This window comes from Marmota marmota, unplaced genomic scaffold (genome assembly GCF_001458135.2).
Source record: "Marmota marmota marmota unplaced genomic scaffold, marMar, whole genome shotgun sequence".
Classification (NCBI taxonomy): domain Eukaryota; kingdom Metazoa; phylum Chordata; class Mammalia; order Rodentia; family Sciuridae; genus Marmota; species Marmota marmota.
The window spans coordinates 17,854,614-17,882,477 of NW_025999990.1; the positions used below are offsets into that span (position 1 = coordinate 17,854,614).

A 27,864-nucleotide genomic window follows, 5' to 3' on the forward strand; every position below is an offset into this window, starting at 1 on the left:
GAAAGTGGGTGGAGGATGCAGAATGGTAGGAAATGGTTTTGTGATGCTCCATTTTGCACATAGCAAACCTCATTCAACATACAGAACTGCTCCCTCTTCTCTAGGTCCAAGGACCTTAAAAAACCTGGAGCTAGAAAGCAGTAGACTGGAGGCTTCTGCAGACTGTAGGACTCAAGGTGATACATGCAGACCGGCTTTGTGAGAGACAACCCTGATCTACCAGGGGCTGGAAGGGGCTAGACTGGTTGCAGGGCTTGTATGTGGATCAACTGTAGGAGGAAAACCTACCAGCAAACCCAAGGAGCAGGCCTACTTCCTACTTGGAGCTTAGAGGAAACAAGCCCAAAAGGAGGAGAAAGTCAGGGGAGAAAGTTGGTGCATCTGCTCCCGGGTCTGAGGGTGATGAGAAGTTGGGTGTTAGGGGTGGGGGAGCTGGGGTGAGGAAGGGAATGTAATTAAAGCCACCACAAAGAACCTAAACAAGTTATCTTCATAAACAATTTTAAGTGGCTTCTGGATGAGACATAGCAGTGTCTCTAAACATTTTCTCAGGGAGACAGTAATTGAAAATGCAATGTGAATAAATGAAAAAAGGAAAGGAACCGCTGTTTGGTGAACTCCTCCTATGGACCCATTTATTTAATCCTCAAAACAGTCTTTCTAAGAAGACATAGATTTTGTGCACTTCTGCCAATGAGAAAATTGAGATTCAAAAGATAAGAACTTCCCATTATCAAAATCTAGTGTTGCTAGAACCTAGAATTATACCCAGGCTGTAAAACTTTGTTCTTCAAGCCACTAATCTGTTAACTGCAATCCTATGTGCAATAATGTGTAATACTGCAGTAATAGTTTCCAGTGACAATGAAGATATAGTGGATTGCTATTAATACTATAATAAATCCTTTACACTCCTACCTTTAGCATGGTTTAGGGAGTTCTAAGACTCTATTATGTAGACAGGGTGATCTTTTCAGAGCACCTGTTCATCCAGAATCTGGGTTTTCCATAGGCCCTGGATGCTGCATAGGATTCTTCAAACCCTAAAGGGTGTCCCTTCCCATTGGCTACTGTCTATTTAGTTGTTACCCTAACTGCCCCTCCTCAGTCAGAGCATTCTTTGGAACTAAAGCTGCCAGCCTGGCTCATCTTTCCTGACACTGTACATCTGCCCTCTGATGACCTTTGTGCTTGGTTCCTGTCTTTGGCCCAAATGTCTTCCAGGAGGCTGAATTCCTGCTGTGAATTCTGCCCAAGGGTCAGCCTGGCTCAGCCTTACCTCACTCTAATGCTTCATTCATGAAATGCCAAAAAGATTTGATATATAATTTGTTACTTAGTTTTACATGGCCAGGACTCAGTGAGTGCCTCCCTTGCCTCCTCTAGTTCTAGCCCTGCAACTTTAGGTAATTCTGATTTAGATTGGTCATTTCCCATTTCTAACTCACAAGATTCAGCTCTCTTAACACTCTCCTATTCTTTACCCTGCTCTACCTAGTTCAGCCATAGCCAAGAATAGATAATCTTAATAGAGCAATAATAATATTGCTCTGTCCCCGCTAAGGAACCCTAGTAAGTCTATAATTCTGACAAGTGATGTTCTAAGGGAAATTTATTTAATTGGCATTCTGACTCATAAGTGAAGAGTGTGATTACCATGACCACCAAGAAACAGATGATGTATAATGTATATTTTAAGGGATTTATTAGAAGGATTGGACTTCACATAATTGTGGGAGCTGGTTAAACAGTCTCTGTAAGGCTGTTTTCTTTGCATCTAATGCTGGAGCTTGAAGTCTGCAGGGCAGGCAGTCGGGAAGGGAAGATGGATGTAAATTGTGGGAGACGGAGGACACATTGGAGCCCATGAGCACAAGCTGGGACCCACACGGATTGCCTGGAACCTATGTCAGTCTCGATCATCACCTCCTGCTTCAGTGATGTGGGTGTCCTGCAGAAGAAGTTGGTGCCTTTCCTCACAGAGTTAAATGTGCACCTGGCTCAGGATTAGAGAAGCTGAAGGAAGATCTCAGGGAAGGTGTAGCAGCTGCAGATCTGGCTGCAAGCCTCAGGGCTGCCCCACACCAAGGAGGTGAGCCTGCAGATAAGTGACAGCATGTGTGAACAGCAACTGCATTTTGGTGCCCCTGCACCAGCCTTCCAGCTGTAAACTATGTTACTGCTTCACTTCTGCCCTCCAGTTATCAGCCAGAATGCCTCATGTGGCCATCCTAACCAGAAGCGTATGGGGAAGGGAGTTCTGGGAAACAGCCAAGATGATGCGTTTAAAGCTAACCTGCTGTGAATCAGCTCCCAAGGGTCTCACTTCTCAACTGAGGATAACTTGATAAAACTACATTGCTGAAAACACAAAACTCAAGACAAATTCTATCAAGCCAGAACAAACTTGCTGGTCTTCAGCTATTTTTGTCATTCATTCAGGTATTAAGAACCTGGTCCAAAGTAGGCACTGTATTTAATACTGGGAGACAGAAATGAGAAAATATATGGTCCATGCAGTTTTATTAAATGCATCAATATATATTACAAGTGGTGAATGGATTTCCAAATTTATCATGGAATTTAATGCTGAAAATGTAAAATTTAAGAAACTAAGGGGAATTGTTGGGCACAGTAGAAATTGGAAACAAGTAACTGTTCTCTAACTGTTCTATTTTTGAATTACTTTTAAGGAGATTTTTATTGTCCTCTTTATAGATTTATATGCTTAGTGTTTCTTTGGGGAGTGACTTGATGGTGATAGCAGTGATTGCCTCAAAGAAACTGGGATATTGGATGGCAGGATCAAAGTCAGTTCTATCCAAGGACCCCCAAGGTGCATCATTTTCTAGGCCTCACAGGGTGGTTGGTGGCTAAAGGCTGAGGCGCTTTTGCTGCTGATACTCACACTGGGCCCAGCCCTCCAATCTCCTCAGGGCTAGGGAGCCTGCCAGCAGTCAGTCCCGCCTTAGGGTGAGACTTACCACAAATGCCTCCCCCTGGACAGGGCCTGGAGGGAAGCAACTACCCCTTTCGAAGAGGTAAAGGACTAAAATCGAACTGGAGTTAAATAACCAGGCTCATCCAGGGTGAGGGTGCTGCACGATCAACTCAGGAACCAGCGCTGAGACATCTGAGGGCAGCCGCCTGTCAGCATCAATTGGCTTCCCTGTCTGTCGTCTCCAAGAACTCATCGGGACCCTCTGGCCTGCACAACCTCGAGGGCACCCAACTGGCAGCCCAATCTCAGTGGCCTTTCCCAAACCCCGAGAGGATGGAGGGCACAGCATTTTCATTGCCTCACTTCTCTGAGGGTATATGGGCTGGGGAGGTTCCCCTCAGACCCACCCCTACAGGCCAGTCAGTGCCTGGGAGACTTAAAGATCAAGGATCCGCCCCCCAGGACGTCTTCCAGTGAATCCAGTAGACTTCCTAATTTCTTTCTTTTTTGTTTGTTTCAGGCTACGTAAACTCTTAGCAGTAAATGAAAATGAGTATTTTACGGAACTGCAATTGAAAGAAGAAGCATTATAGGAGAAAAATGAATTATTAAAAGATTATTAAAAGAGAAGAAAGACATTATTTTGTGGCTGAAAAGCTGAACCAGCAATTCAGGATATGGAATCCAAATCTAGAAATGTACCACATAGAAAACCGAAGTGGTTGAACTACAAATGATTAAGGAATGCTAATTTACAGTATACTGCAGCCTTAAGAAGGTATACACAGTTTGTACTTTGGTTACTGGTATACCTTCATAACTGGCGTAGTTACTGGTTTTTCCCTTCTGTGCTCTGGTGTTCTATGCTCAACCTCACTTTAGAATGGGAATGCCAAAGAGTCATTCTTAATTGGCTTTTATGTATTAACTACCTTCATGCTCTTGAGGGGAAATACAAATGTGGCTTCTACCTGTGCTGAGGTCTCTGCCAGATCCAGTTCCCTGATCTGTGTTGCAGTTCTGCCAGGGATCCTGATTCTCAGGAAATGATCACCTGGACTTCTGAATTTGCATCCTGACCTAGGTCCACTGTGATCCCTTGATTCAGACTCTTTTTGGTCTTTATTTTGCCCAGCCAGGTAATGCCTCTGCCCCACCAGCTCATTTGATCTGCACCCCCTTCCTAAGAAAATCCTAAGTCTAAACCCTGGTTTCTGCCCAGTGCAGTAGGAAAATTTTATTAACAGATTATTATTACTGGTTGGGTAGTTTGATAAAGCACTTTGGCTCCCTGAGCCTTAATCCACTACGCTCTAAATGAGGATAATATCTGCTGTTCTGTCAACTCTGTAAGATATTTGTCAAGCTCCAAGGTTGTATCTGTAAAAATACCTTGCAAATTGTAAAAACAAAAACAAAAAAAAAACTACACAAATATAAGGTGGTCCTGTGATGATTAATATCGCCATTACCAAAAATAACCTGTAGAGGATTCAAAATTTAACCTTCCCATAGAATGTCCACTAACTTTTCCCATCCTTTTAGGCCTGTTAGTCTACAAACAGCAACTGGAATTGTAATTAGACCTTCGACTTCCCTTGAGTTAGAGAGCTATCCCCACCCCCTGCCATTTCCGCTGAGCCTAGAAGTGGGAGGTCTGGCCTGGGCGGGATGACGACTTGCAGACTCGGATCCTGGGCTGTTAGAGGAAGTCCTGTGTGCCAGCGTCTGTGGCCCCCATGGCTACCAGACTGACTTCCGCCGGATCCACCCGTACCCCTCGAGGTGCACCATGGCAACCAGATCTCTTGCGTTGCGGAAGCCGGTTAGGAAGGTTACAGTGGTTGCCCACCGCCGACCAACGGAGGGGAAAATGTACAGCCAGCAGGTCGGCAGCCTCCCGCGGGAAATTAAGGGCCCCACCCCTAAAGTGTTGATGGTGGTAAGTGCAGGAACTGTGGTGGGACCCTGCAGGTTTCTCCATCTCCCCGTACTCCTGGCCTAGTCAAACCTAACCTGCCCCCCTGCAGGGACTTTTCTTTAGCGGAGTGAGTATCTGATGTGGCGTCATGAATTTTGAAAGCAGGATAGTCACCTATCTATTTCTGCCCTCACCCACTTATCCTCCACTATCCTCTTTACCTCCTGACTTATAGTTAAAATAATTCAATCTGTATTTGGAGAATCACCACTTGGGATCTTGGTTTTTTTTTTTGTTCTTCAAGACACCCGAAGGAGTTCTGTCCCCTTGCAATGAGTAATGTGTATCATGGAAAAAGGAAACAGGGTGGGAAGCAGATCTGGGATTTGTACTGGCTGTGATTCAGCAGTATGATTATGGGTGATCCTTCATGTACCCCTAGGAAAATTGTCTATGGAAGGGGAATTGGATTGTGTGGGCTTGTGTGTGGCTATAGAACCTTACCTGTGCCAACTCAAGCAGTAATCGGAAATGGACCAAAGTGTCTCTGCAGACCTGGAAATATGCCTGGTGGTTGCCTCCAAGGCTGGGAGTATGCCAGAGGAAGGCATTGCAGAATCTGATGAATCTTGCTGAGAAGCCCAGATACTAATGGTTCAGGCACCTGTATTCATTTGTTCCTACCAACTAGTTTCTATAGATCAGAAAGCACCACCATGTGTCATTAGGCAATTATGATTAGTGCCTGAGCCCCTCCTGTAACATCTCCAGCACAGCACTGTAGAAGATATAAGGTCCAGTGACTTTGGGAGGAGGTTTAATCTTCATTAGAAGCCTGATCTGTGTGTTCAAGGAGCTTATAATCTAGTTGCAGAAACAACTTGCTCATACATATAAACCACTAAATGTTAACACAGTGGATAATAATATGCATTCTCTGTATTAGCAATTTGTGAAAGAAATATCAGTGATAATCAAGGACAATTGTATTTTGCTCCACAGAAAATTTCAGTCAACCTATAGATCTGCTCCCTTTTCTTTAGGTCCAAGGACTATAGAATCTGGAGGTGAAAAGCAGTAAACTGGAAGGTTCTATGGAGTAGGGCTCAATGATAATCCTAGTAAGATTTCTTGAGGGACAGCATCTAATCTATTTTGAGTCAGCACTCAGGGCCTGGGCCATCTGTAATCTGGTGCTATTACAATTTATATTGAAAACTAATAAGGAACAGGAAAAGAATATACCACTGCTGGGTTTCTGTTCTCGCGACTAAAAGGCTCAGGGGTCACTCCAGTTAAACTGGGCTAACTGGGCTGCACGAAATAACTACACAAGAGATACAATACCTTTTTCTTTGGGGTCGCTGTGACGGCTCCTCTGACCTTAAGGGTCTGCAGGAAGACAGAGCTAGAGCACGCGCTGACCCTTTATTGAGGAGAAGCTATTCAAATGAGGCAAGGGGTCAGGTTTCAGGGAATCTTCTATCTTCATGATGTCCACTGTCAGCAGGTTGACTGACACCTGGGTAGGCCACACCCAAGGGCACAGTAAGAGAAGGGGACACACACAAGGCACTTCTATGGAAGATTCTATCCTAAACAGGGCAAGGGGTTATATTACAAAGGAACAGGTGAGCATAGCTTCACCCATGGGGCTGTAGCAAGACACACCCATGCACGAGACACCGACCCTCAGACCCGAGAAGGGTGGGGAAAGCTCTGCCACATTTCTGTGACTGAGTGCCTCAGCACCCAGCCGGGGAGTGTGACTCAGTCACGAGTAAGGTTGGTCTCCCACGTACCACCAAATCAAAGAAGCAGGTCTACTGAATACTTTGTGCTTACAGAAGAATTTGGAGGAAAAAAGAGATCAGAGTGGTTGCGTCTACTCTTTCTCAGGCCTGTGAGTGTGCTAAGAAATGACAGAGTTGTATTAAGGAAATAATTAAAATCATCAAGAGATGAGAACTGAACACTAGACAATTCCCCATAAGAAAGCAATAAAAAAATAGAATGTGGTTATCTACTGGAAGGGCATTTATTTTGCTCTTGTGACTGATGAGAAAAGTAAGACTCAAAGAGATTAAGCAGTTTGCTCAACACAATTAATGGGTAGAGGCCAGAACTAAACCTAGGATGAAGGCATTGCTCTTTAAGATAGTAAACTGTAAAGTGTATTCCTCAAAATTATAATTGGAGATGTTACAGTAACAAGCCCTCAGTAACTTTGAAAATACAAGCCCATTAGTAGATCTTGTTATCTTGCCTTTAGTGTGGTCCAGTGCTTTGGTGTATAATATGGTAGCCACAAGCCACCCATGGCTTTAGACCACTTGAAATGTAGAGTCACATGCTGAAATAATATTTGGATACATTGGTCTAATAAAATAATTATCAAAATTAACTTCCCCTGCTTCTTTTTACTTTTAAAGATAAAGCTACTACAAAGGTTTCATATTTGGTTTGCATTATATTTCTATTGAACAATATGGATTTTGAGCAATGCCAAAGACTGCCTAGATTGGCATCACCTTGGTAGAGAACTATAGGTTTTACTTTATTTATCCAGGGACTGGGTTCTTTCAAGACTGGAGTCCTGCATAGGATACCCTGAGCCTTATAAGGCTTCCTGGCCCCGAAGCTGCTGCTCATGTTGTTTCTTACCATCCCTCACCCTCATTCCTCTCTTTAGACAAAATGTACCCCTCAGGCTTGTTCCTATCCTGGCCACTGAAGATAATTGTTTCTAGATAATAATGCATGGTTCCTGTTCTCATCCTTTATGTCTACCAGGAGCCCAAGTTCCTGCTGTGTATTTTGCCCAAGGTGCCATGGCCCTGCTCCTGCTTAGCTTTATTGTCACAGAATCTGCATTGTGAAATACCAAAATATTAGAGAATAATACTTTCTCTATAGTTGGATGTAAGGCTCCAAGTAACTCTGATATGGATTACTAGTTACTTTTCATGATCTAACCCTCAATGACATCTGCCTCCTCCTCACCTCAGTCCTACTTTATCTTGTTTTTTTTTTAATGTTTTTTTTTTTTTAAGAGAGAGTGGGAGAGAGAGAGAGAATTTTTCAATATTTATTTTTTAGTTCTCGGCGGACACAACATCTTTGTTTGTATGTGGTGCTGAGGATCGAACCCGGGCAGCACGCATGCCAGGCGAGCACGCTACTGCTTGGGCCACATCCCCAGCCCCACTTTATCTTGTTTAGCTACATCTAAGTGCATATATATATATATATATATATATATATATATATATATATATATATATATATTTCAAGCCCTGAATCTCTATTTTTATTTTTTTCAATATTTATTTTTTAGTTTTAATGGGCACAGTATTTTATTTTTATGTGGTGCTGAGGATCAAACCCAGTGCCTCATGCCTGCTAGGCAAGCACTCTTCCACTGAGCCACAACCCCAGCCCCCAAAGCCCTGAATCTTTTTCATCAAACTATCTTCATATGTTGGTATTCTTTTCTTTTTTTTTTAAGAGAGAGAGAGAGAGAGAGAGAATTTTTTAATATTTATTTTTTAGTTTTCGGTGGACACAACATCTTTATTTTATTTTTTTATGCGGTGCTGAGGATCGAACCCAGCACCCCGCTCATGCCAGGCGAGCGCACTACCGCTTGAGCCACATCCCCAGCCCTGTTGGTATTCTTTCCCCTGGAAATATTCTTAGAAAACACCAAGTATTCTGGTAACCCTGCCACTGATGTCCTAAATATAATTTATCAAATTGATTTTCTGCCTCACGAGTTAAAGTTTTGTTACTGAGAATCAACACCCCAGAGTCTCACAACTCACCTAAGGATGACTAGATAAAATTGTTACTGAAAACACAAAGCATAAGACAATCGATTTCATGGTGGGTCCAGGAGGCGCAGAAATTGCATTGAGTCCACACAGAAATGTTGATTGATTGATCAATTCATTCATTTGTATTGAGAAACTAACTATGGTAGAGATTATTATGCTGTTTTACAAAAAACAAAGCTACCCCAGAATATCAGTAGCACAGCCCTTGCATTCTAACCTCTGGAAACCATAGAAATAGAAATAAAGTTCTACCACCAGCCTTTTTGAATTTTTCTTTTCCTTCCCCTCCCTTCTCACTTCATTTCTTCCTTAGGGTTTTTCATTGACACAAATATAATGTCTATAAATCTATTATATATTATATGCAGTATGTAATATACTATGTTATATTTGCTATATTATATATAATGGTATATACTATATATTATATAATATAGAGATCTATACAATACATATAGTTCTTATATACTATATATTTTCCTGTATACTGTTACATATAGCATCTGTTGTATATATCCAATATATTACATAAGTCTATAATATATACTATATATTGTATTGCTATATAATATAGCATATGTAGTAATATATACTAATATATATATATGATGTAGAGCTATATACTAAGTGTGTGTGTGTGTGTGTATATATATATATATATATATATATACACACACACACACACACATTTATATATATATATACACACACACAATACTCACACACACACATCCTACACTTATATAATAGCTCCTTCTCAAAGTATTTTGATGGTAGTTACTATGGTATTTACCCCTGAGAAACGATGTGGAGCAGTGGGTGGCAAGATCAAGGTCAGGAATTAAAAGACCTCTAATTCTTGTTCTGTTCAGGTCTACCCTAACTATTCGTACCTTGGGCACATCACTTAAGCAACTGGGTTTGAATAAATAATCTATAGAGTCCTGTACAAATCTTAACTTTATATTTTCATTTACTTTTACTCAAATAACACTTTAGACATACAGTGATCCTCAACCATTGATGATTCAACTTACAATTCTTTGATTTTTTAATGGTACAAAAGCAACACGCATTCAGTAGAAACTGTGCTTTGAATTTTGAATTGGGGTCTTTTCTCAGGCTAGCAATATATAGTATGAGACTCTCTAGATGCTGAGCAGAGCATTGAGCCACAGGTCCCAGTCAGTCACAATGTCTTGAGGGTGAATAAAGATACTCTGTGGTGTACTGTGTTGCTAAGCTGTGAAGTTTAGTAGGTTAGGTGGATTACAAGCATTTTAAAAAAATATTTTATTTATATATGGGCACAATATTTTTATTTTGTTTATTTATTTTTATGTGGTGCTGAGGATTGAACCCAGTGCCTCACATGTGTGAGGCAAGTACTCTTCCACTGAGCCACAACCCCAGCCCACAAGCATTTTTAATGACAAAATTTATTATGATGTAACCCCCACCATAAGTCAAGGAACATCTGTATTTGAGACTAATTTGATGATATCTTAAGTATAAACTCAGAGAATCAAACAATCTATTCCTTATGTGTTTATGGTATTTTCAGTTGTAACAGGATGTATTAGTTTTTTAATACCCAATTGTATTTAGTGTAAGTATTGGTGGAAGTCATGGTTAATTGAAAATATGCTATTTATTTTTTATTTATTGTAAGTGATAGTGGTTTTTGCCGCAGTCCGGCTGGCTGGGCAAAATAGCCGGGGGGTGAGTGACAAGCAACTTGTGAAGGTTGATACAGCGGGAGCCGCCTTAATGCAGGACAGCAAAGGTATATATACACTTAACTAATTATACACAGCTTGTTTCAATCAACATCATCCAGATACAGCAATCCTCATCATCTTAACAATTATACACAGCTCAACTCAATTAACATCATCTTAATGACTCGCTGGCATTAACCCCCAAACCATTCCTCCTGGCAAAGTGCCAGGCGCCATCTTGACTTGTTTGTGGCTCTCTACAGTTTTTTTTTGTTGTTGTTGTTTGTTTGTTTGTTTTCAGAGAGCCAAACCTCCCAAAGTCCAATGGTCTGAACAGCAACATCTGGAAAGATTCCAACGCAGCCACCAGAAGTACCATGCTACTTTGGCCTCCATTAAGGCTAGAGAGCGGGATCGTCTCAAAATTGAGTGGGACCGTCGCAATGACCACAAGTTTTTGCACAACCTTGTGCAAGCAAGAGTCAAGGATGCTATGCAAGGGTTTATCATCAACATTGAAGAAAGACGAAACAGGTAAGGTTTATACACCTGGCAGCCCAGACTATGAAACATTCTCCAAACCGCAATTTAATATTAGTCAGTCAAATTATCAAGTGTAGTAAAGGTCATGGCTCAGTTATTTATATTCAAATTAATAGCTATTGCTTGTTAATATTCTTAGTGATAACCTACATTTAGATGGAAACAAAATTATATTGTAAAATTTATGATTAAATATGTCATTCTGAAATTGAATATAACAAAAATCAGTAAAATGGTACACATTAAATGAGAGTTTTAATTTGTATGTGTATATATGTGTTTGTTTCAGGCTACGTGAATTTTTGGCATCAGAAGAAAATGAGTATTTTGCTGAAATGCAACAGAAAAAAGAAACCATTGAGGAGAAAAAAGATAGAATGAGAGAGAAAAGCAAATTATTAAAAGAGGAGAAAGAAAAAGAGAGACAAAATTTTGTGGCGGAAAAGTTAGACCAGCAATTCAGGTAATGGAATTGGAAAAACACATAGAATCTGAATTGGGCATATTAGAAAAGATTTAAGAATGCTAATTTACAGTTACTATAGCATCAGGAGGCTGTAACACAGTATTCCTACTTTTAAATCTTAGCCCTGAAAAATACAAGTACTGAATTTGTCTGAAAACTCTGCTCTAGTGTTCTGTGCTTGCTTCCCAGTTAGAATGGTAATACCTAGTGAGATTTTGTTATTGAATATTAGCTGTTAACCTTAGCCTTACTGTTGGCAGGAGGTTCTTTTAAAGCCCTGTCCCAGGGAATCTTTGGTAAAGTCTGGCTCTCCTCCTTAGTGCTGTAGTTTCTACCTATACCAAGTGTATGCCAGGTTCCCTGCTCTTTCCTGTCTGTTTTCTTGCCTGATATCCTGATCCGTGGAGTCTGATCATCTGGATTTCCAATCCATTTCCTGACACAGATCCATGGTAACCTTCTGTTTTCAGATCCTTGCATTTTACTGTACTCAATCTGATTCTGTGGTTTGACTTCACAGATCCCTTTTCATCTTGGGCTTTCATTTTAGGATACTCTGATTCTATAACCTGATTTCAGTTCAGTGCCATGCACTTAATAGTGGGAAGGTTTATAGGTTTATAGTGCCCATCCTCTAAGATGACCTATAGTATCACATCATCAAGAGTTTGGCAGATGTTTTTAACTTCAGAAACTAAGAGATTTCTTACATCTAAAGAAAATATTCTGAAAATTCTCAGTGTCCTATATTTTTTCTTAGAGCTACAGTTCTTAGAGCAAGGGCATATTTATAATTTATAAATTATATTATAGTTCCTCAGTTATATTTTCAGTGCTTCTTGTACTTCTAAAGAGGGTGAACATTAAGAATTGCCATTTGGGGCTGGGGATGTGGCTCAAGCAGTAGCGTGCTCACCTGGCATGCGCGAGGTGCTGGGTTCGATCCTCAACACCACATAAAAAATGAAATAAAGATGTTGTGTCCATCGAAAGCTAAAAAATAAATATTAAAAAATTCTCTCTCTCTCTCTCTTTAAAAAAAAAATTGCTATTGTATTTCTCAGGTTGGTTTGTTCATTTTGCCCGGTTTTTTCATTCATGCCTTTCAATGCTGTGATGATCACATGATGTGACTTATGAAATGTTCCAAATCATCCACTTTATTTCTCTTTAATTTTAGAATAACTGGTTAAGATTCTTATAGTTCAAATATTATCTGAAAGTATTTAAAATATAGCCATTGGAAGTTATGAATTCATTCAATAAGTATGTTTGAGACCTGTATTAGTCAGATTTTCATTGCTATGACCAAAATACCCAATAAAAACAATTTGGAGGAGGAAAAGTTTATTTTGATCACAGTTTCAGAGGTTCAGTTCATGATCAGCCATTTATTGTTGTGGGTGCCAGGTCAGGCAGAACATCATGACACAAGAGTGTGGTGGAAGAAAACTATTCAGTTCATGACAGTCAGAAAGCAGAGCGAGCGAGCAAGGTGCCAGGGAAACCCCCAGTGACCATTTATCTCCAGTTACATCCTACTACTTGCCTACAGCTATACCCTACTACTTGCCTACAGTTACCACCTGGTTAATCCATTCAGGTGGATCAATCCACTGATTAGGTTACAACTCTCATAGTGTAATCATTTTGCCTCAAAGCATTCTTGCATTGTCTCACACATAAGCTTTCAGGGGATGTTTTATATCTAAACCATAACAAGCCCCTGCTTTGTGCCAAGCTCTGTAGTAGAATAATCAATTGATTGACTTAAGGAAAATTAATGTCACTTAGGTCATCAGGTCACTGAGTATGAGTGGGGAAAGAGTGCATATATATTAAGCTGGAATCAAAAATGGGTGGTCCAAGAATAACATAAATCCTAAGCTCAAATCTGGTAGAATACTGAGAGAATACTAAAGTTCATTTTTGACAGCACTCAAAATGTAAGTAGGTCAGAAACCCAAAGGTCAGCAAATATGAGAAAGCAGCAAATTCTAGCATATGGAGGGAGCAAGACATGCTTCAAAGAAAAACATCTGAAATCTCCTCTCTTTGTTGTTAATAACAACCCCATAAAGTTGCTTTTAACAATGTAGGCTATCCTAATCCACAGAAGTAAGCTACTGTGGTGAATAGTGTGCACGGTGGCAGATACATAGGGGAAGAGTAAATTCAGACTGCTGAAACTGGAAAGGATGGAAGTTCCAGAGCTTGGGAAGCTGCTGAAGGAGGGCCCTGAAGAAGACCAGAGTAGTGATACATAGGGCCAGAGGGATTTGTCACTCACCTATTCTGCCATTAGGAAACCAAGTTCCACAGATAGGAGTTTTCCTAGGTCTCAAGCTTGTAAGTAACCAGAACAGGATTCAACTTAGATTTGCAGCATCTGCAAAGAATATCCTCATACCTTGTCTTCAGTGCGGCTTGGACAGCCTCTCTACTTGCTGTGAGGGGGAAGATGCCATGGAGGCAGAGGGGATACTTGCAAAATGCTTCTCAATGGCTCATTCATATACTTCCTATTCCCTAGTGAATGCTTCTCGGCATATTAAGAAAAATGAATTGTTCGTAAGTGATTTGTGCTCTTAAAAAATCTATGAATTCAGCGACATTTTACAAATTTCACTTTGTGTAACAATTTTGCTAGTTGGAGGAATTGTTAGAATTTTTAAAGAAACAAATCCGTCTTATAATAATTTCATCAATCTAAAAAATCAGTTGTTTTCAGAGTTTTGATGCAACATGATCAAGTCTTCAATGTAGAGCAGTAAACGAGTAAGGCTGCTGTATTAGGTCTCATTACTGATAATATAATTAAGGCTTTAATACATACATAAAGAAAAATGAAAAATTTCTTCTTTTTCTTCTATTTGCTTCTGTATGGTATATTTACAAGATGCAAATATGTATACACCACACACACACACACACACACACACACACACACAGAATGACCTCCAGTCTAGTAAAAACTGCATACACCAAAAAACATCTGAAATCTCCTCTCTTTGCTGGAGTTGTGGCTCAGCGGTAGAGCACTCGTCTAGCAAGTGCAAGGCCCTGGGTTCAATCCTCAGCACCACATAAAACTAAAATAAAGGTATTGTGTCCAACTACAACTAAAATAAAATAAAATACACTGTATACACACACTCACAAGACTGGAAGAAAATATACTGTATTTTGTATGAATTGTATGAATACACTACAATTTATTTATCTTTTCTCCAAGTGATAGACATTTTGGGTTATTTCTAGTTGGGGACTTTTAGGAATAAAGCTACAGTGAATATTGTCTTTTGGTAGACACATTATTTATTTATGCATTTATTTCTTAGTATAATCAGTGACATTCTTAAAATATTTGATACCTGGAGTGAATTATTTTCAGTGATTCTAGTATTCTACACAACAAAATTATTTTCAGTAATAATGAGAAGAAAGGATAGCCAATGATTTCTTTTTTAACTTTTAAATGTTTATTCACAAAAAAAAATGTACGTGTTCCATGTACCTTTCACTCAATTTCCTCCACTGTTTACATCTTTTGTACTCATAGTACAATATGAGAAGAAAAGCGTCAGTAGTACAATGTGTATGTGCACTTCTGTGAGCACTACCACATTCATGATCCACAACTTGAATCCACAGCACCACAAAGACTTGTACTCTTTTACAAGTCACACTCTCCCCTCTCACCCACATCATTTCCAAGCCCTGTCACCCACTAAACACGTCTCCATTTCTGTAGTTTCATAATTTTCAGAATGTTTTATAATTGAAATCACATAATATGTGATCTTTTAGTTTCAGTATAAGCCTTTGAGGTCTATCCAAGTTGTTGTATGTGTCACTAGTTTGTCTTTTTTTTTTTTTTTTTAATTGTTGTGTGGTATTCCATTGTATTGAAGCATCTTAGTTTGTTTAAACCACTCACTTATTGAAGGACATTTTGGTTGTTTCTAGTTTGGGGCTCTTTAACAAGCGAATGTAATAGGAACATTGGTGGCAGGTTTTTGTGTAAATGTTAAGTTTTCATTTTTTTAAGGATAATTGCCATATGTTATTTCTAGGTCATATGTGTATGTTTAATTTTTTTAAGAAACTGCCAGACTTCTAGAGTGGTTTTACCATTTTTTATTCTCACCAGAAATGTATGAAAGAGGCAGTTTTTCCACATTGCTAGGTTTTGGTATTGTCACTATTTTTTATTTTCACTGTTCTACTAGTGTGTAGTGATATCTCATTATGAGCTTACTTGTAGCTCAATGGTAAAGCACCCCTGGGTTAAAACCTCAGTACTGGGAAAAAAAAAGTTTGAAGCCCCTGCTGATCTGAGACACATTTATTTGATGTGGGCACCTTCCTGTGCTTATTAATTCAGCCCTTTTTTTTTTGGCAGCAGATGGTCTCAACTGTCTTAGCAATGTTTGTACACTCTGATTATATATTAAGGAAGGAAATTATCTTAAGGAAACCATCAGAGATAAGCAGAAAGAGGCACATACTAAAATGTTGACTGGAATATAATAATAGAAGACAAAAGTAACGTATATTTATCAAATAGGGACATTTTAAAGTAAACCATGGTATATTTATAGTCTATGCCTTTATTACATAGTTTCTTAAACTACAATAAAGATTTGAAGTAATCAATTATATTTTGAGAATTTTGAGAATATTTGATGAGGAATTGTTCCCGATAAAATGTTCGGTTAAAAAAGTCAAGATGCAAATACACACACACACACACACACACACACACACACAGAATGACCTCCAGTCTAGTAAAAACTGCATACACACACTCACAAGACTGGAAGAAAATATACTGGGATTAAGTTTTGTGTTTTAATGAATGAATTAATTAGTTTTTCATACTGGAGATTGAACTGAGGGTCACTGAGCTATATTCCCAGTCTTTTTTAAAATTATTTTTTATTTTGGGACAGAGTTTTGCTAAGTTGCTGAGGCTGGTCTTGAACTTTTGATCCTCTTGTCTCACCCTCCCAAATTGCTGGGATTACAGGCATGTGTCACCATGCCTGGCAATGTTTATATTTTTGGCGTCTTCATACTTTTTTGTATTTTACAGCATTCTGGTTTTGTTTTGTTGTGTTTCATTGGGCACCAGGGATTGAACCCACAGCCTCTTGAATGGCTCTCACTGAATCTCATCTATAGGACTTTTTATTTTATCAGAGTCTTTTATTAATCAGAGTCTTGCTGTGTTGCCTAGGTTGGTCTCAAACTTGTTATCTTCCTGCTTCAGCCTCCCAAGTGGGTAGGATTACAAGTGTGTACTACCTAGCATTTTCCAGCTGCTTTTTTTTTTAAAATAATGAATACCTATTAGTTTTATAATTAGAAAATTTAAAAAAGAAAACAATGCTGCAACTCATACTTCTTGTTATGATTAGGCCTTAGAATTTCATTCACTAAATAACATTTTTTATAGTGTCAGAGTCATAGGATTGGGAAGGACTTTAATAAATTTTCTTGCCTAATTCTGATAGAATTTAACTGATAAAATTTGAGACTGATGAATTCATTTTTAAGTATTAAGTGTCCTTTTTGTTTTGTTTTTGCCTTTTGGTTTTTTGTTTGTTTTTTTAATGCCCTAGTAATTTCAGCTCTTATTGTCCTGTTGGGTCTTCCACAGAATATGAGATAACTACTGATTTCCATTTATGTTGCTAATATGATTATGTGTCAGTTAAACCAATGATTATTCATTGAGCACTGAGTAAATAGTAAGGAACATATTGAAGAAGTACACTCCTGAGTCCCAGTCCTTAAAAATGATTCCAGTTCAGTTAGGGAAATGAGTCTAATTTTCATTAAATAATGAAAAAATACACAACAATATTTGATTTGTGTGGTATTGCCACCTTTGTAATGACTTTTTAGACCTGATCCTTTCTTAGCAACTATGATATCTTCAAAAATTCTTTATTGAACTTGTTATCCAATTTTCAGCCTCCTGGTGCTACATTTGATTTAGAAACCAGGGTCAAAGTCCACGCAAAATCCAAACACCACACACTGGAATCTCACGCAAGAGATTTATTGGTAGTAACACAAGGCAAACTGACAAGGCTGTCCCTCCCAGGAGAGCAGCAGCGTGTCGGCACTCATAGAGAAACTTTATAGCTCACAAGAGGAATTTCATAAGTTGCTTCATGAGCTGAGGTGGGGCTGATCGTTTAGCAAACACATGTTCTTCGGGAAGTTAAGCAGCACTGCCTCAGAATCCAAACTTTGGAGCCTCTAGGTAAAATGGCCCCCGACCTAAAATGGTGAATCTGATGCCAATTTGATCTGATGCCAATAAGAAGGATCTTATATTTTATCAGCACTGACTTCAATCAGAGGTTCTTAAACTGGGCTGAATGCCAGACCTCCTAGGGTGCTCTAAAAACATAGATGCCTGGGTCCCACCCCTATATGTCTAATTTTACTCATCCAGCATGAGAGAAGGATAGTGAAAAAAGGAAAGATTAGGATTTTGAAAATATACCTAAGTAATTCTAACATACAGACAGGATTGAGAATCACAGTCCTTAAATTTAAAAATGGGCTCTTAGTCTGTTTTGTGTTGCTATTACAGAGTACTGGAGGCTGGGACACTTATAAAGTAAAGAGGTTTGTTTGTCTCACAATTTCATTGGCTGGAAGGTTCAAACAGCATGATGCCAACATCCTGGCAAGAGCCTCCTGGCTGTGCTACAATATGGTAGAGAAGTGAAAAGAGAACAGGCTAAGTGCAGAAGGGACACATACGCAAGCAAGGAAGTAAGAGACTGGGAAGGGGATGGCATCAATCTTTTATAATACCCAGAAGACAGCACTAACCCATTCATGAGGATGGTGGCCCCATGGCCTAATTACCTCCATAGGCCCCTTCTCTTAAAGGTTCTACCACCTCCCAACACCACCACACTGGAGACTACACTTCCAATACAGGAACCTTCTGGAATATAGCATATCCAAACCGCAGCAGGTTTGATGAAGAAATTTTGAAAAAAAATTTGAATTGCTATAACTGAAAGAAAGGATGAGGTGTGACACTTACTGAAGAGCATCTCCTCCTCCTCCTCCTCTCTTTTTTTTTCTCTTCTCCTTCCTCCTCCTTTCCTCCTCTTCCTCCTTCTCCTTCTCCTCTTTTACTGAGGATTGAACCCAGGCACTTTACCACTGAGGAACATTCCCAGTCCCTTTAAACTTTTTAATTTAAGACAGGGCCTCACTAAGTTGCTTAGGGTCTCACCAAATCACTGAGGCCGGCTTTGAACTTGGGATCCTCCTGTCTCAGTCCCCCCAGTCATTGGGCATCACAGGTGTGTGCCACCGCACCTGGCTGAGCATTTCTTCTTGAATAGTACATCAGCTTTGGTGTGAAAAGGCACTGACTGGGGCCCCAACACTGGGGCTGTTTTCTCTTCTTGGGCCAAACCCCTTCAGTGGGCATGGGCCCTGCCAGGACGGCAGAAGCAGTGAAGCTTTACGATGGCATGCTGACCCTGCCTTTACCGCTTTCCTTGGAAGTGCACGCAGGGTCTCTTCCATCCAGTCATTAATCCATTTACAATATTGCAGGAACCACTGCTCCTCTATTTCCTCTAAAAGAATAATTATGGTTTCCATTTATTGAGCCTCTATTATCTGGCAGGTGTTTATATCCATTAACCATCATCCTCATTAGAACTTTTGAAAGGCAGTTAGATGAGGAAACAGGCTCAAATAAGTTGAATTTTTGATCCAGCGTCATATAGGTGAAAGGAAAGCGATGAACTGAGAGATGACGAGCAAGAAATGAAAGACGGAGACCAGGCAGAGATACACATGAGAGCTTATTTATCAGAGCTGACAAATAAAGGCCATGTCTCCATAGAGGGAGAGAGGCAAAACAGGGTTGGGGTTCGGGTCTTTTATGGGACAGATTCAGGGATTAGATTCAAGGTGGGGGGGTCCTAATGCTGATAGTTAAGGAGGGAGTGATGATAAGCCCTTGGGCTGGAAAGAATGCAGGGGTGAAGGGTTGGTATGAGGGAGTGGTGAGCTTTTCTCAGAAAGGCCCTTGGCTGGGAAAGCGAAATTTTTCTTAAAATGGCAGCTGTCATTTAAGATGGCCATCCAGATGCTAAGCAAGGACCTTACAACAGCAAACTGTAAAACTAGGTTTATGAGCCTTCTTTGCCTGACTTGGGCACCTGTGTTGGAGCAGTGGCTTCCTGGCTGGCCTCCCTACTGACCCTCATGTATTTCCTCAGTGCACATGGTGTACATCCGGGTCTTTCACCTCTCTCTTTTATGATTGTGAAGATATGTGGCTGAATAGCAGTGCCTCACAAAAGGCTGGGTTTTGACTTTTTTTTTCTTCTTTTTTAATTCCCCTTTCAGGGAAGGCTGTGAAGAACTTCGTACTAAATTGTTCAATATCCACGAGAAGAAGGTGTGTGAGGAGCGGAAAGCACAGGTAGAATTTAATGAGGAGCAGAAGAGGCAAAAATTAGTGGAAGAGCAGATGTTCTCCAGGCTCTGGGAGGAAGACCGATTAGCCAAGGAGAAGCGAGAAGCCCAGGAGGAGAGGAGACGGAAAGAACTGGTGGAGAGCACACGCTTGGGGCTGAACGCACAGATCACCAGCATCCTGGCCCAGAAGCAGGCCGAACAGCTCTTGAAGGAGGAGGAGGCGCGCCTCCTGGTGAGCCTTCCTGAAGGTCGGCAACAGGCTGCAGCTCTGGCTCTGCAGCTCCCACAGTCTGCAGGCCGGTCTGTTCCTGAACTGTTTCCTTGAGGCCTGGCTGGTTGGTTCCCAGGGCACATTTCCATTCTTGGACTCTGACTGCTGATTAATAATGTATCCAACCCTAGATATGCAGATGTGCTCAGAAGCTGAAGGCTGAAAGGCCAATATATCAAAACGTTGAGATTAGTGGTGGGTGATGGGTACTGGAATTAAAGTGACTTCTCTTTACTTTTCTGCATTTGCAAGCTTCACAACTAACTACTTGTTACTTTATAGTAACGTATACACAGCAGCTTTCACAAAGCTTTATAGCTACGTCTTCCATGAAAAGGCAACTTTTATTCTTAAACCCCCCCTGAATTCAGTTGTGTTGGTGTATGTATGTACATGTGCATGCATGCACGGGGGCTTATTCCCAGAAACCTCTTAGTCTCATCTCTTAAAGCAAATGTATTAACTTCTTTGTTTTATTTGGCTCTACTGATTGAAGCATTAACTTTATTATTGCTCTACCTTAGGAAAAGGACAATGCACAGATTAAACTTGAGAAGGAACAAGATAAACTAAAGAAACAGAAGGCAAAGCAGGGAATGAGGACTAGTCTGCAGAAAGCCTTACAGGAGAAGATGGAGCATATTCAGCAGGAGTACAGAGAAGAACAGGACCTGAACATGAAACTCTCACAAAAGGCCCTTCAAGACTTACAGGAAGAAGCAGATAAAAAGAAACAGAAAAGAGTAAGATATTTATTTAGTGTCTGCTAAGTGCTGGACAGGATTTCCTGTTGCATTCTCAGTCTTGTGGAAAATGACCATAAGTATGATGGTGCTGCTCTGAGTGTGGTCCATGAACTACCAGTGGCAGCTGTAAGGGCAGGGTCAGCACGCCATAGAAAAGCTTAGAAACAGAAAATCACAGCATCCACAGCATCAGAATCTTGGCAGGGACAAGGTGAATTCTGATGGCTGCCAAAGTTTGAAAGCTGGAATTTGAGGAGGACATCACTGAGAAAGTAGCCTTTGAGTTGAACTTTAAAGGATATGTAAAGTCTTAGTATCAGACAAAGAGATTAGGGAAAGGCATTCTGTGTTTATTTTGCTGCTTGTACCTTTGGAATTTGTACTGAACTTTTAAGGGGTTTGTGCTTTTCCGACAGCTGCTTTGTTTTGAGGGATTTTGCTTTGCTTTGTGTTTTGGGTAGTTCTGGGGAATGGATCCAGGACCTTGAGTGTGCTGAAGCATGTTCTGCATGTTTCAGAGCACCACCCTTAGCCCTGTTTTTGTTTTGTTTTGTAGCAGTAGTGGGGATTGAACCCAGGGCCTCAGGCAAACTAGGCAAATATTCTACTACTGAGCTACTTTGCTGGCCCTTTTAAAATTTTTACTTTGAGACAGTCTCACTAAGTTGCACAGGCTGGCCTCCAATTTGTAATCCTCCTGCATCAGCCTTCTAAGTAGCTGGGATTACAGATATGAACCATTGTATTCAGTTTAACCCTTTTTGGTTTGTTTGTTTTGTTTTGTTTTGGGTGGTGGGGATTGAACCCAGGGGCACTTTACCACAGAAATATATTCCCAGTTCTTTCCTTAGTTTTTATTTTGAGACAAGATCTCACTACTTTGTTTAGGGCTTCTCTAAATTGCTGAGGCTGGCCTTGAATTTGTGATCTTCCTGCTTCAGCCTCCCAAGTTGCTAAGATTACAGACATGTGCCACCATGCCACCAGCTCCTAGTTTTTAATTGAAGTTTTTGTTTTTAGGTCATTATAGATTCACATGCAATTTTTAAAAATATTTGTTTTTAGGTATAGTTGGACACAATACCTTTATTTTATTTGTTTATTTTTATGTGGTGCTGGGGATTGAATCCAGTGCCTCATACATGCTAGGCAAGCGATCTACCACTGAGCCACAATCCAGGCCCCTCATATGCAATTTTAAGAAATCGCATGAGAGAGAGAAAGAGAGCCTATAATCTCAGCTACTTGGAAAGCCAAGGCAGGAGGATTTCTACCTCAAGGCTAGCCTAGGCAATTTAGCAAGACCTTATCTTGGGCTGGGGTTATGGCTCAGCAGTAGAGCGCTCGCCTAGCACTATGTGAGGCCCTGGGTTCGATCCTCAGCACCACATAAAAAAAATAAATTAATTAAATACAGGCATCGTGTCCAACCACAACTAAAAAATAAAATATTAAAAGAAAAAGACCCTATCTTAAAATAAAATTTAAAAAATGGGCTGGGGCTGCAGCTTAATGGTAGAGTACTTGCCTAGGCCCTAGGTTTGACCCCAAGTACTGCAAAAGAAAAAGAAAGGAGAAAGGAAAAGGAAACAAACAAGAATACAGAGAGATTCATTTGTACTATCTACTCAGTTTCTCTCAAAGGTAATATCTTACAAAAATATACAATGTCAAGGATAGGATAGCATTTTCCTAATGGCTAATTATATTAAGCTACTTTTTATTTGCTTATTTGCCATCTGTATATTCTCTTCAATGAAATGTCTCTTCATGTCTTTTGCCCATTTTCTAATTGACTTGCTTGTTTGAATTTTTTTTTTCTATTGAGGATTTTTTTCAGTTGAATTATTTTATTTTTAACAGCTTTATTGAGATATAATTCACATATTATATATTGTTCACCCATTAGAAATGTATACTTAAGTGGTTTTTAGCATATTTATAGGTATGTACAACCATTGCCACATACCTATATTTTAAAATATTTTCATTATCCAACCTTCCTCTCTTCTCTACCCTCAAGCCCTAGTCCTAAGCAACTACTGATCCACTTTCTGGCTCCATATTTCCCTGGCCTAGACTCTCACATGAATGGAATCATATATGACCTTTTGACTGACTTTTTTACCAAGCATGATGTCTTCAAGATTTATCCATATTATATAGCATTTATCACTGTATCCCTTTATATGGGTGAAAAAGATTCTTCTGTATAGATACACCACATTGTGTTTATCCACGTGTCAGTCAATGGACATTTTTGACTATTGTGAATAATGCTACCGTGAAGTCTGTGTACTAATTTTTACGTTGATGGATGTTTTTATTTCTTTTGGGCATGTATCTAGGAGTAGTAGTAGTATGGAGTTATAAGTAAGTCCATGTTGAAGATTCTTGGTAACTGCCAACTATCCCATTTTGCCTTCCTACCAGTAGTGTACTGAGGATTCTGATTTCTTTTTTATTTTTATTTTGGTCATCCTTAGTGTATCTAAAGTGATATCTCATTATGGCTTTGGCTTACCTTTTTCTAATGATGAATGACATTGAGCCTCTTTTCCTGTGCTTATTGGTCATTTGTGTATCTTCTTTGGAGACATCTATTTGAAGTCAGTGGAAGCCATTTGCCTTTTTTTAAAGCCATGTTTTCTTTTCATTATGAAGAATTCTTTATATATTGTACATATAAGTCCCTTAAAAATAAATGATTTACAGATATTTTTCTCTTATTCTGTGAGTTGTTTTTTTTACTTTCTTAGCATCCTTTTTAAGATTAATTAATTTATTTTCTAGTAGAATGCATTTTGACATATAGTACAAAAATGGAGCACAACTTCTCATTCCTTTGGCTGTACATGGTTCAGAGTCACTCCAGTAATCATACATGTATATAGGGTAATAATGTCTCTTTCTAATGTCCTTCCCATCCCTACAACCCCACTCTACACAAACCAAATTTCCTTCATTCTTTCCTGTCTCCTCGCCCCACTATGGATCAGCATCTGCTTATCAGAGAAAACATTCGGCTTTTGTTTTTTTGGGATTGGCTTATTTCACTCAGCTTTGATATTGTCTAGTTCCATCTATTTACCTGCAAATGCCAAGATTTCATTTTTCTTTAAGGCTGAGTAATATTCCATTGTATATGTATATTTTCTTTATCCATTTATCTGTTGAAGGGCATCTAGATTGGTTCCATAGTTTAGCTACTGTGATTTGAGTTGCTGTAAACATTGACATGGCTGCATCACTGTAGTATGCTGAATTGAAGTCCTTTGGGTATAAATCGAGGAGTGGGATCATCTTAGTGTCCTTTGAATCACAAAAGTTTTGAATTTGATGAAGTACAATTTATTTCTGATGTGTTTTGCTGCTTGTGATTTTGATATTGGGTCTACAACCCTGTTACCTCTTAAGGGTCATGCAGATATGCTCCTTTGTTTTCTTCTTAGGGTTTTGTAGTATTAGCTTTTACATTTAGGCCTTTGATCTATTCTGAGTTAAATGTCCTGCCCATTTCCCACGCAGGGACATGGGGGTGTTGGTGGGTGGGAATGGAGTTCCTCTTGGTGGAATGAGCTGTCTGCGGAATAAAAGCTAAGAAACGTTAAGTGGTGAAGAAACCATAGGACCAGAAAGTAATTTTAAAAGTGGGTGTGGGATGGGCTAGCTGATCTTAGGGATGAAGCTGCCACAATAAAAAGAGCAAAATGGAGCCTGTGCTTGCTTTGTTTATATTGGGGAACATCAAAGGTTTTCCATGGAATGTTCTTTGCCAAATAAGGTAGGAAGTGGGCTGGCCAGTTCCCAGAGGTACAAGCGGGGTCTTCCTAGTAGAGCAGAGATAGAGGTCATGTGCCTTGGGCAACATAATGCACTCGGGGGAGCCAGTGTTATTTAGGAAAAACCTAAATTTCCATGGCTCCTTACCAAGTAAAAACCCTCAAGTAATTTACGGGTGGCTCCCTGCAAAATGTTGTATATTGTGTGAAATAAGGTTCCAACTTGATTATTCTTCATGGGCTATCCAGTTATCCTAGCCTAGCACCATTTGTTGAAGAGACTGTTTTTCCCCTTGTTGAATTGCTTCAGCATCCTGGGTCAAAAATCAGTGACAGTAAAGGTTTATTTCTGGATGAACTCTCAGTTCTATTCTGTCGTTCTATGTGTCTGTCCTTATGCCAGTCTCACATATCTATTATGTCTTGATTACTGTAGCTTTGTAGTAAGTTCAAAATCAGGAAATATGAAGCTCCAATTTTGTTCTTTTTCTAATTGTTTGGGCTGTCCAGCTTGTCAACTTCTGCAAAGAAGCCAATGGAATTTTGATAAGGATTGGATTGAATCTTTAGATCAATTTGGGGAGTATTGGCATTTTAAAGGTATTATCTTCTGATCCATGAACTTGGGATGTATTTCACTTTATTTAACTAATTTCTTTCAATAATATTTCTTAGTTTTAAAAATATACATTTCATCTTTTCATTAAAAGCTTGATTGAAAACTTTAAAAAGAACATACATTTCATAATTCTTTTGTTAAATTTATTCCTAAGCATAAAATTCTTATTGTAAATGAAATTCTTAATTTTATTTTCAGATTGTTTATTGCTACAGAATAGAAACACATTGGACTTTTATATATAGATCTTGTATCTTGTAGCATTGCTAAATTTATTAGTTTTAAACTATTTTAATGGATCACTTAGGTCATTCTTCTGTTTTGATGTTCAAATTACCTCTTCATAGGTTAGGAGTCCCTTTAAGTTGGCTGCCATGCTCTTGATATTACCCAGTAGTCTGATAGTTTTCCTGCTTTATGACACAGTAAAATATCTAGGTTCATGTTGTTCAATTTCTGCCCAGTCCTAGAATCAGTCATTTCCCCCATTTTAGTGAGAAACTGTATTTAATAACAACTACAACCTAGGTATTAGATGAACTCATTGCTATTGGGTTATCACTGTTATGTGGCAGTAGCTAACTAAAAATGTCTTCATGAAAAGAAACAGTTTTCAACCTTAGCTGCACATTATGATCACCTGGGGAAGTTAAAAGCTATCCCTTAAACAGGAATTTCTAGGGTTGAAATTCATCCCTCAATACTTTATTATTTATTTATTTTGCCAGTGCTAATAATAGAACCTGGGCTTTGTGCATGGTAGGCAAGCACTGTACCATTGTGCTACAGCCCTAACCCCTCCTCAGTATTCTTTTGTTTCTCCAGGTGATTCCAAACTGTAGCCAAAATTCATAATTGGTATTAAGAAGTTTTGTGATTACGAGTCATCAAGACGGCATTATATTATAAGTGACTTAATTTATCTGGTTAAGATTTCATCAACCTAATTGTAATAAATGAAAATAAAGCTGTATCATTGAAAATGATTCAGCAACTTCTTTGAGAAATACTTTAAATACTTTAAGAAAGTATCTGAATTAATGTATTCAAAATGCACTATCAAGCATTTCAAACAAATGCAAAGAACAATACAATGAACCCCCCTTGTGTCTATTACCCAGCTTCAACAACCATCAACTAATTACTGTTCTTATTTCATCTATACTCACCAGCATTCCTGAGTATTTTGAATTAAACCCAAGTCACAGTAGTTCATCTGTGAATGTTTCAGTATGTAGCGCTGAAAGGTTGGGATTATGGATTTAAAAGATTGCTTTTAAACTTATCATTAATATCTTTACCATGTCTAAAATTCTAATAAATGAATTAATTTTTATGTTATGTAGGGAGATATGGCAAGAGAACAGAAGATATATTATAAATATTTGCTACAGCGACGTGAGGAAGAAAAAGCTCAGGAGAAAGAATTGGACAGGATATTAGAAGAAGAGAAGGAAAAGAAGATGGCTGAGAAGGACAAGCAGCTGAGGCTTGAAAAGGAGGCGAGGAAACAACTCCTGAATGAGGTCATGTGTACAAGAAAACTCCAAGTTCAAGAAAAGTGTAAGGAACTAAATTACAATTATTTTATACTGTACCCTTACTTCAGTTTAAGTAACAACCAAAATATTTAAGTCGATGTGTGTGAAACACCATGAGCCGAGCACATTACAGTAGGTTCCTGCTTTTGTTAATCTTACCTACTTCAATACATGAGACATAAACACGAAGAATTTCATATCCCAGCAGTTGATGAATAGTCCCAGGAGAGATGTCCTCAAGGTTAAAGGAGCGGCATGTTATTTGAATACCATGCGCCTTGATAATTGTAAAGGACAGAAGGGTGGGGGACACAGACACAGTTCCTCCTCCTCCCTTTTATTTGTCCCTCTTTTCTTTCTGAAGGTGTTTCCATACCTCCATAGCTTTGTTTAAGTAGTTTTTTTCTGCCTATGATGCTCTTGATCTTGAAAATTCCTAGATACCCTTCAAGGCCAGCTCAAATGTCTCATTCCTTGAGAGACTTTCTTGTTTCAGAGAAATGAATCATCTTCTTAGGACTTTCACTGTGGCTTGTTCACATCTCAGATGACCCACTGGCCAAGATGGTGTCTGTCTAGATACTATTCTCTACGTTCGGGGAATCCTTCCCCTTCTTTATACCTGCATTCAGTTCACATCAATAACTGGGTTTTTCTCTCATAAAGGAAGTTTAAGTTATTCTTTAAAGGTAAGCTTTGAAAGTTTTGTTTGTATGTAGTTGATCTTGTCCCTGCACATAGTGTCAACCCTGTGAGATGCTTAAGTGGCCTTATGGCTACCATTAATCTTATAGCCACTTGTGTCTCTTATAGTACACTACACAACACCATTATATTCCCTCAGCTTTAAACAATGCTTGGACACAGAGTAATGTTTGTAGAGAGGGTAAACTGACACCTTCAGATTTCTGCTATTTGCCAGAGAAGCAATATAGGAACATATTTACCATTAGGATGCCTTTATATTTCACACAAGTGGTCTTTGCAAGAGAAAGTTCA

At 39.2% G+C, this 27,864-nt stretch overlaps 2 protein-coding genes across 16 annotated transcripts in view; both read left to right on the forward strand.

Annotated features, from left to right (window-relative positions):
* Mbd1 (methyl-CpG binding domain protein 1) overlaps positions 1-13,258 on the forward strand; it is a 28,358-nt gene extending 15,100 nt beyond the window's left edge. For 5 of the 15 annotated variants that reach the window (XM_048806227.1, XM_015482379.2, XM_015482378.2 and 2 more), the window contains one exon: positions 3,462-4,350. In XM_048806227.1, the coding sequence (XP_048662184.1) occupies positions 3,462-3,534 (73 nt within the window). In that variant the 3' untranslated portion in view covers positions 3,535-4,350. Of the gene's footprint in view, positions 1-104; positions 4,351-13,245 lie in introns of those variants that run through there. The other 10 variants (XM_048806218.1, XM_048806224.1, XM_048806217.1 and 7 more) reach the window with 5 other exon arrangements.
* Positions 4,599-27,864, forward strand: part of Cfap53 (cilia and flagella associated protein 53) — a 28,380-nt gene continuing 5,114 nt past the window's right edge. Inside the window, exons 1-6 of the mRNA XM_015482385.2 lie at positions 4,599-4,883; positions 10,721-10,953; positions 11,252-11,425; positions 19,835-20,138; positions 20,702-20,920; positions 26,671-26,887. Of these exons, the coding sequence (XP_015337871.1) occupies positions 4,734-4,883; positions 10,721-10,953; positions 11,252-11,425; positions 19,835-20,138; positions 20,702-20,920; positions 26,671-26,887 (1,297 nt within the window). The 5' untranslated portion in view covers positions 4,599-4,733. The remainder of the gene's footprint in view (positions 4,884-10,720; positions 10,954-11,251; positions 11,426-19,834; positions 20,139-20,701; positions 20,921-26,670; positions 26,888-27,864) is intronic.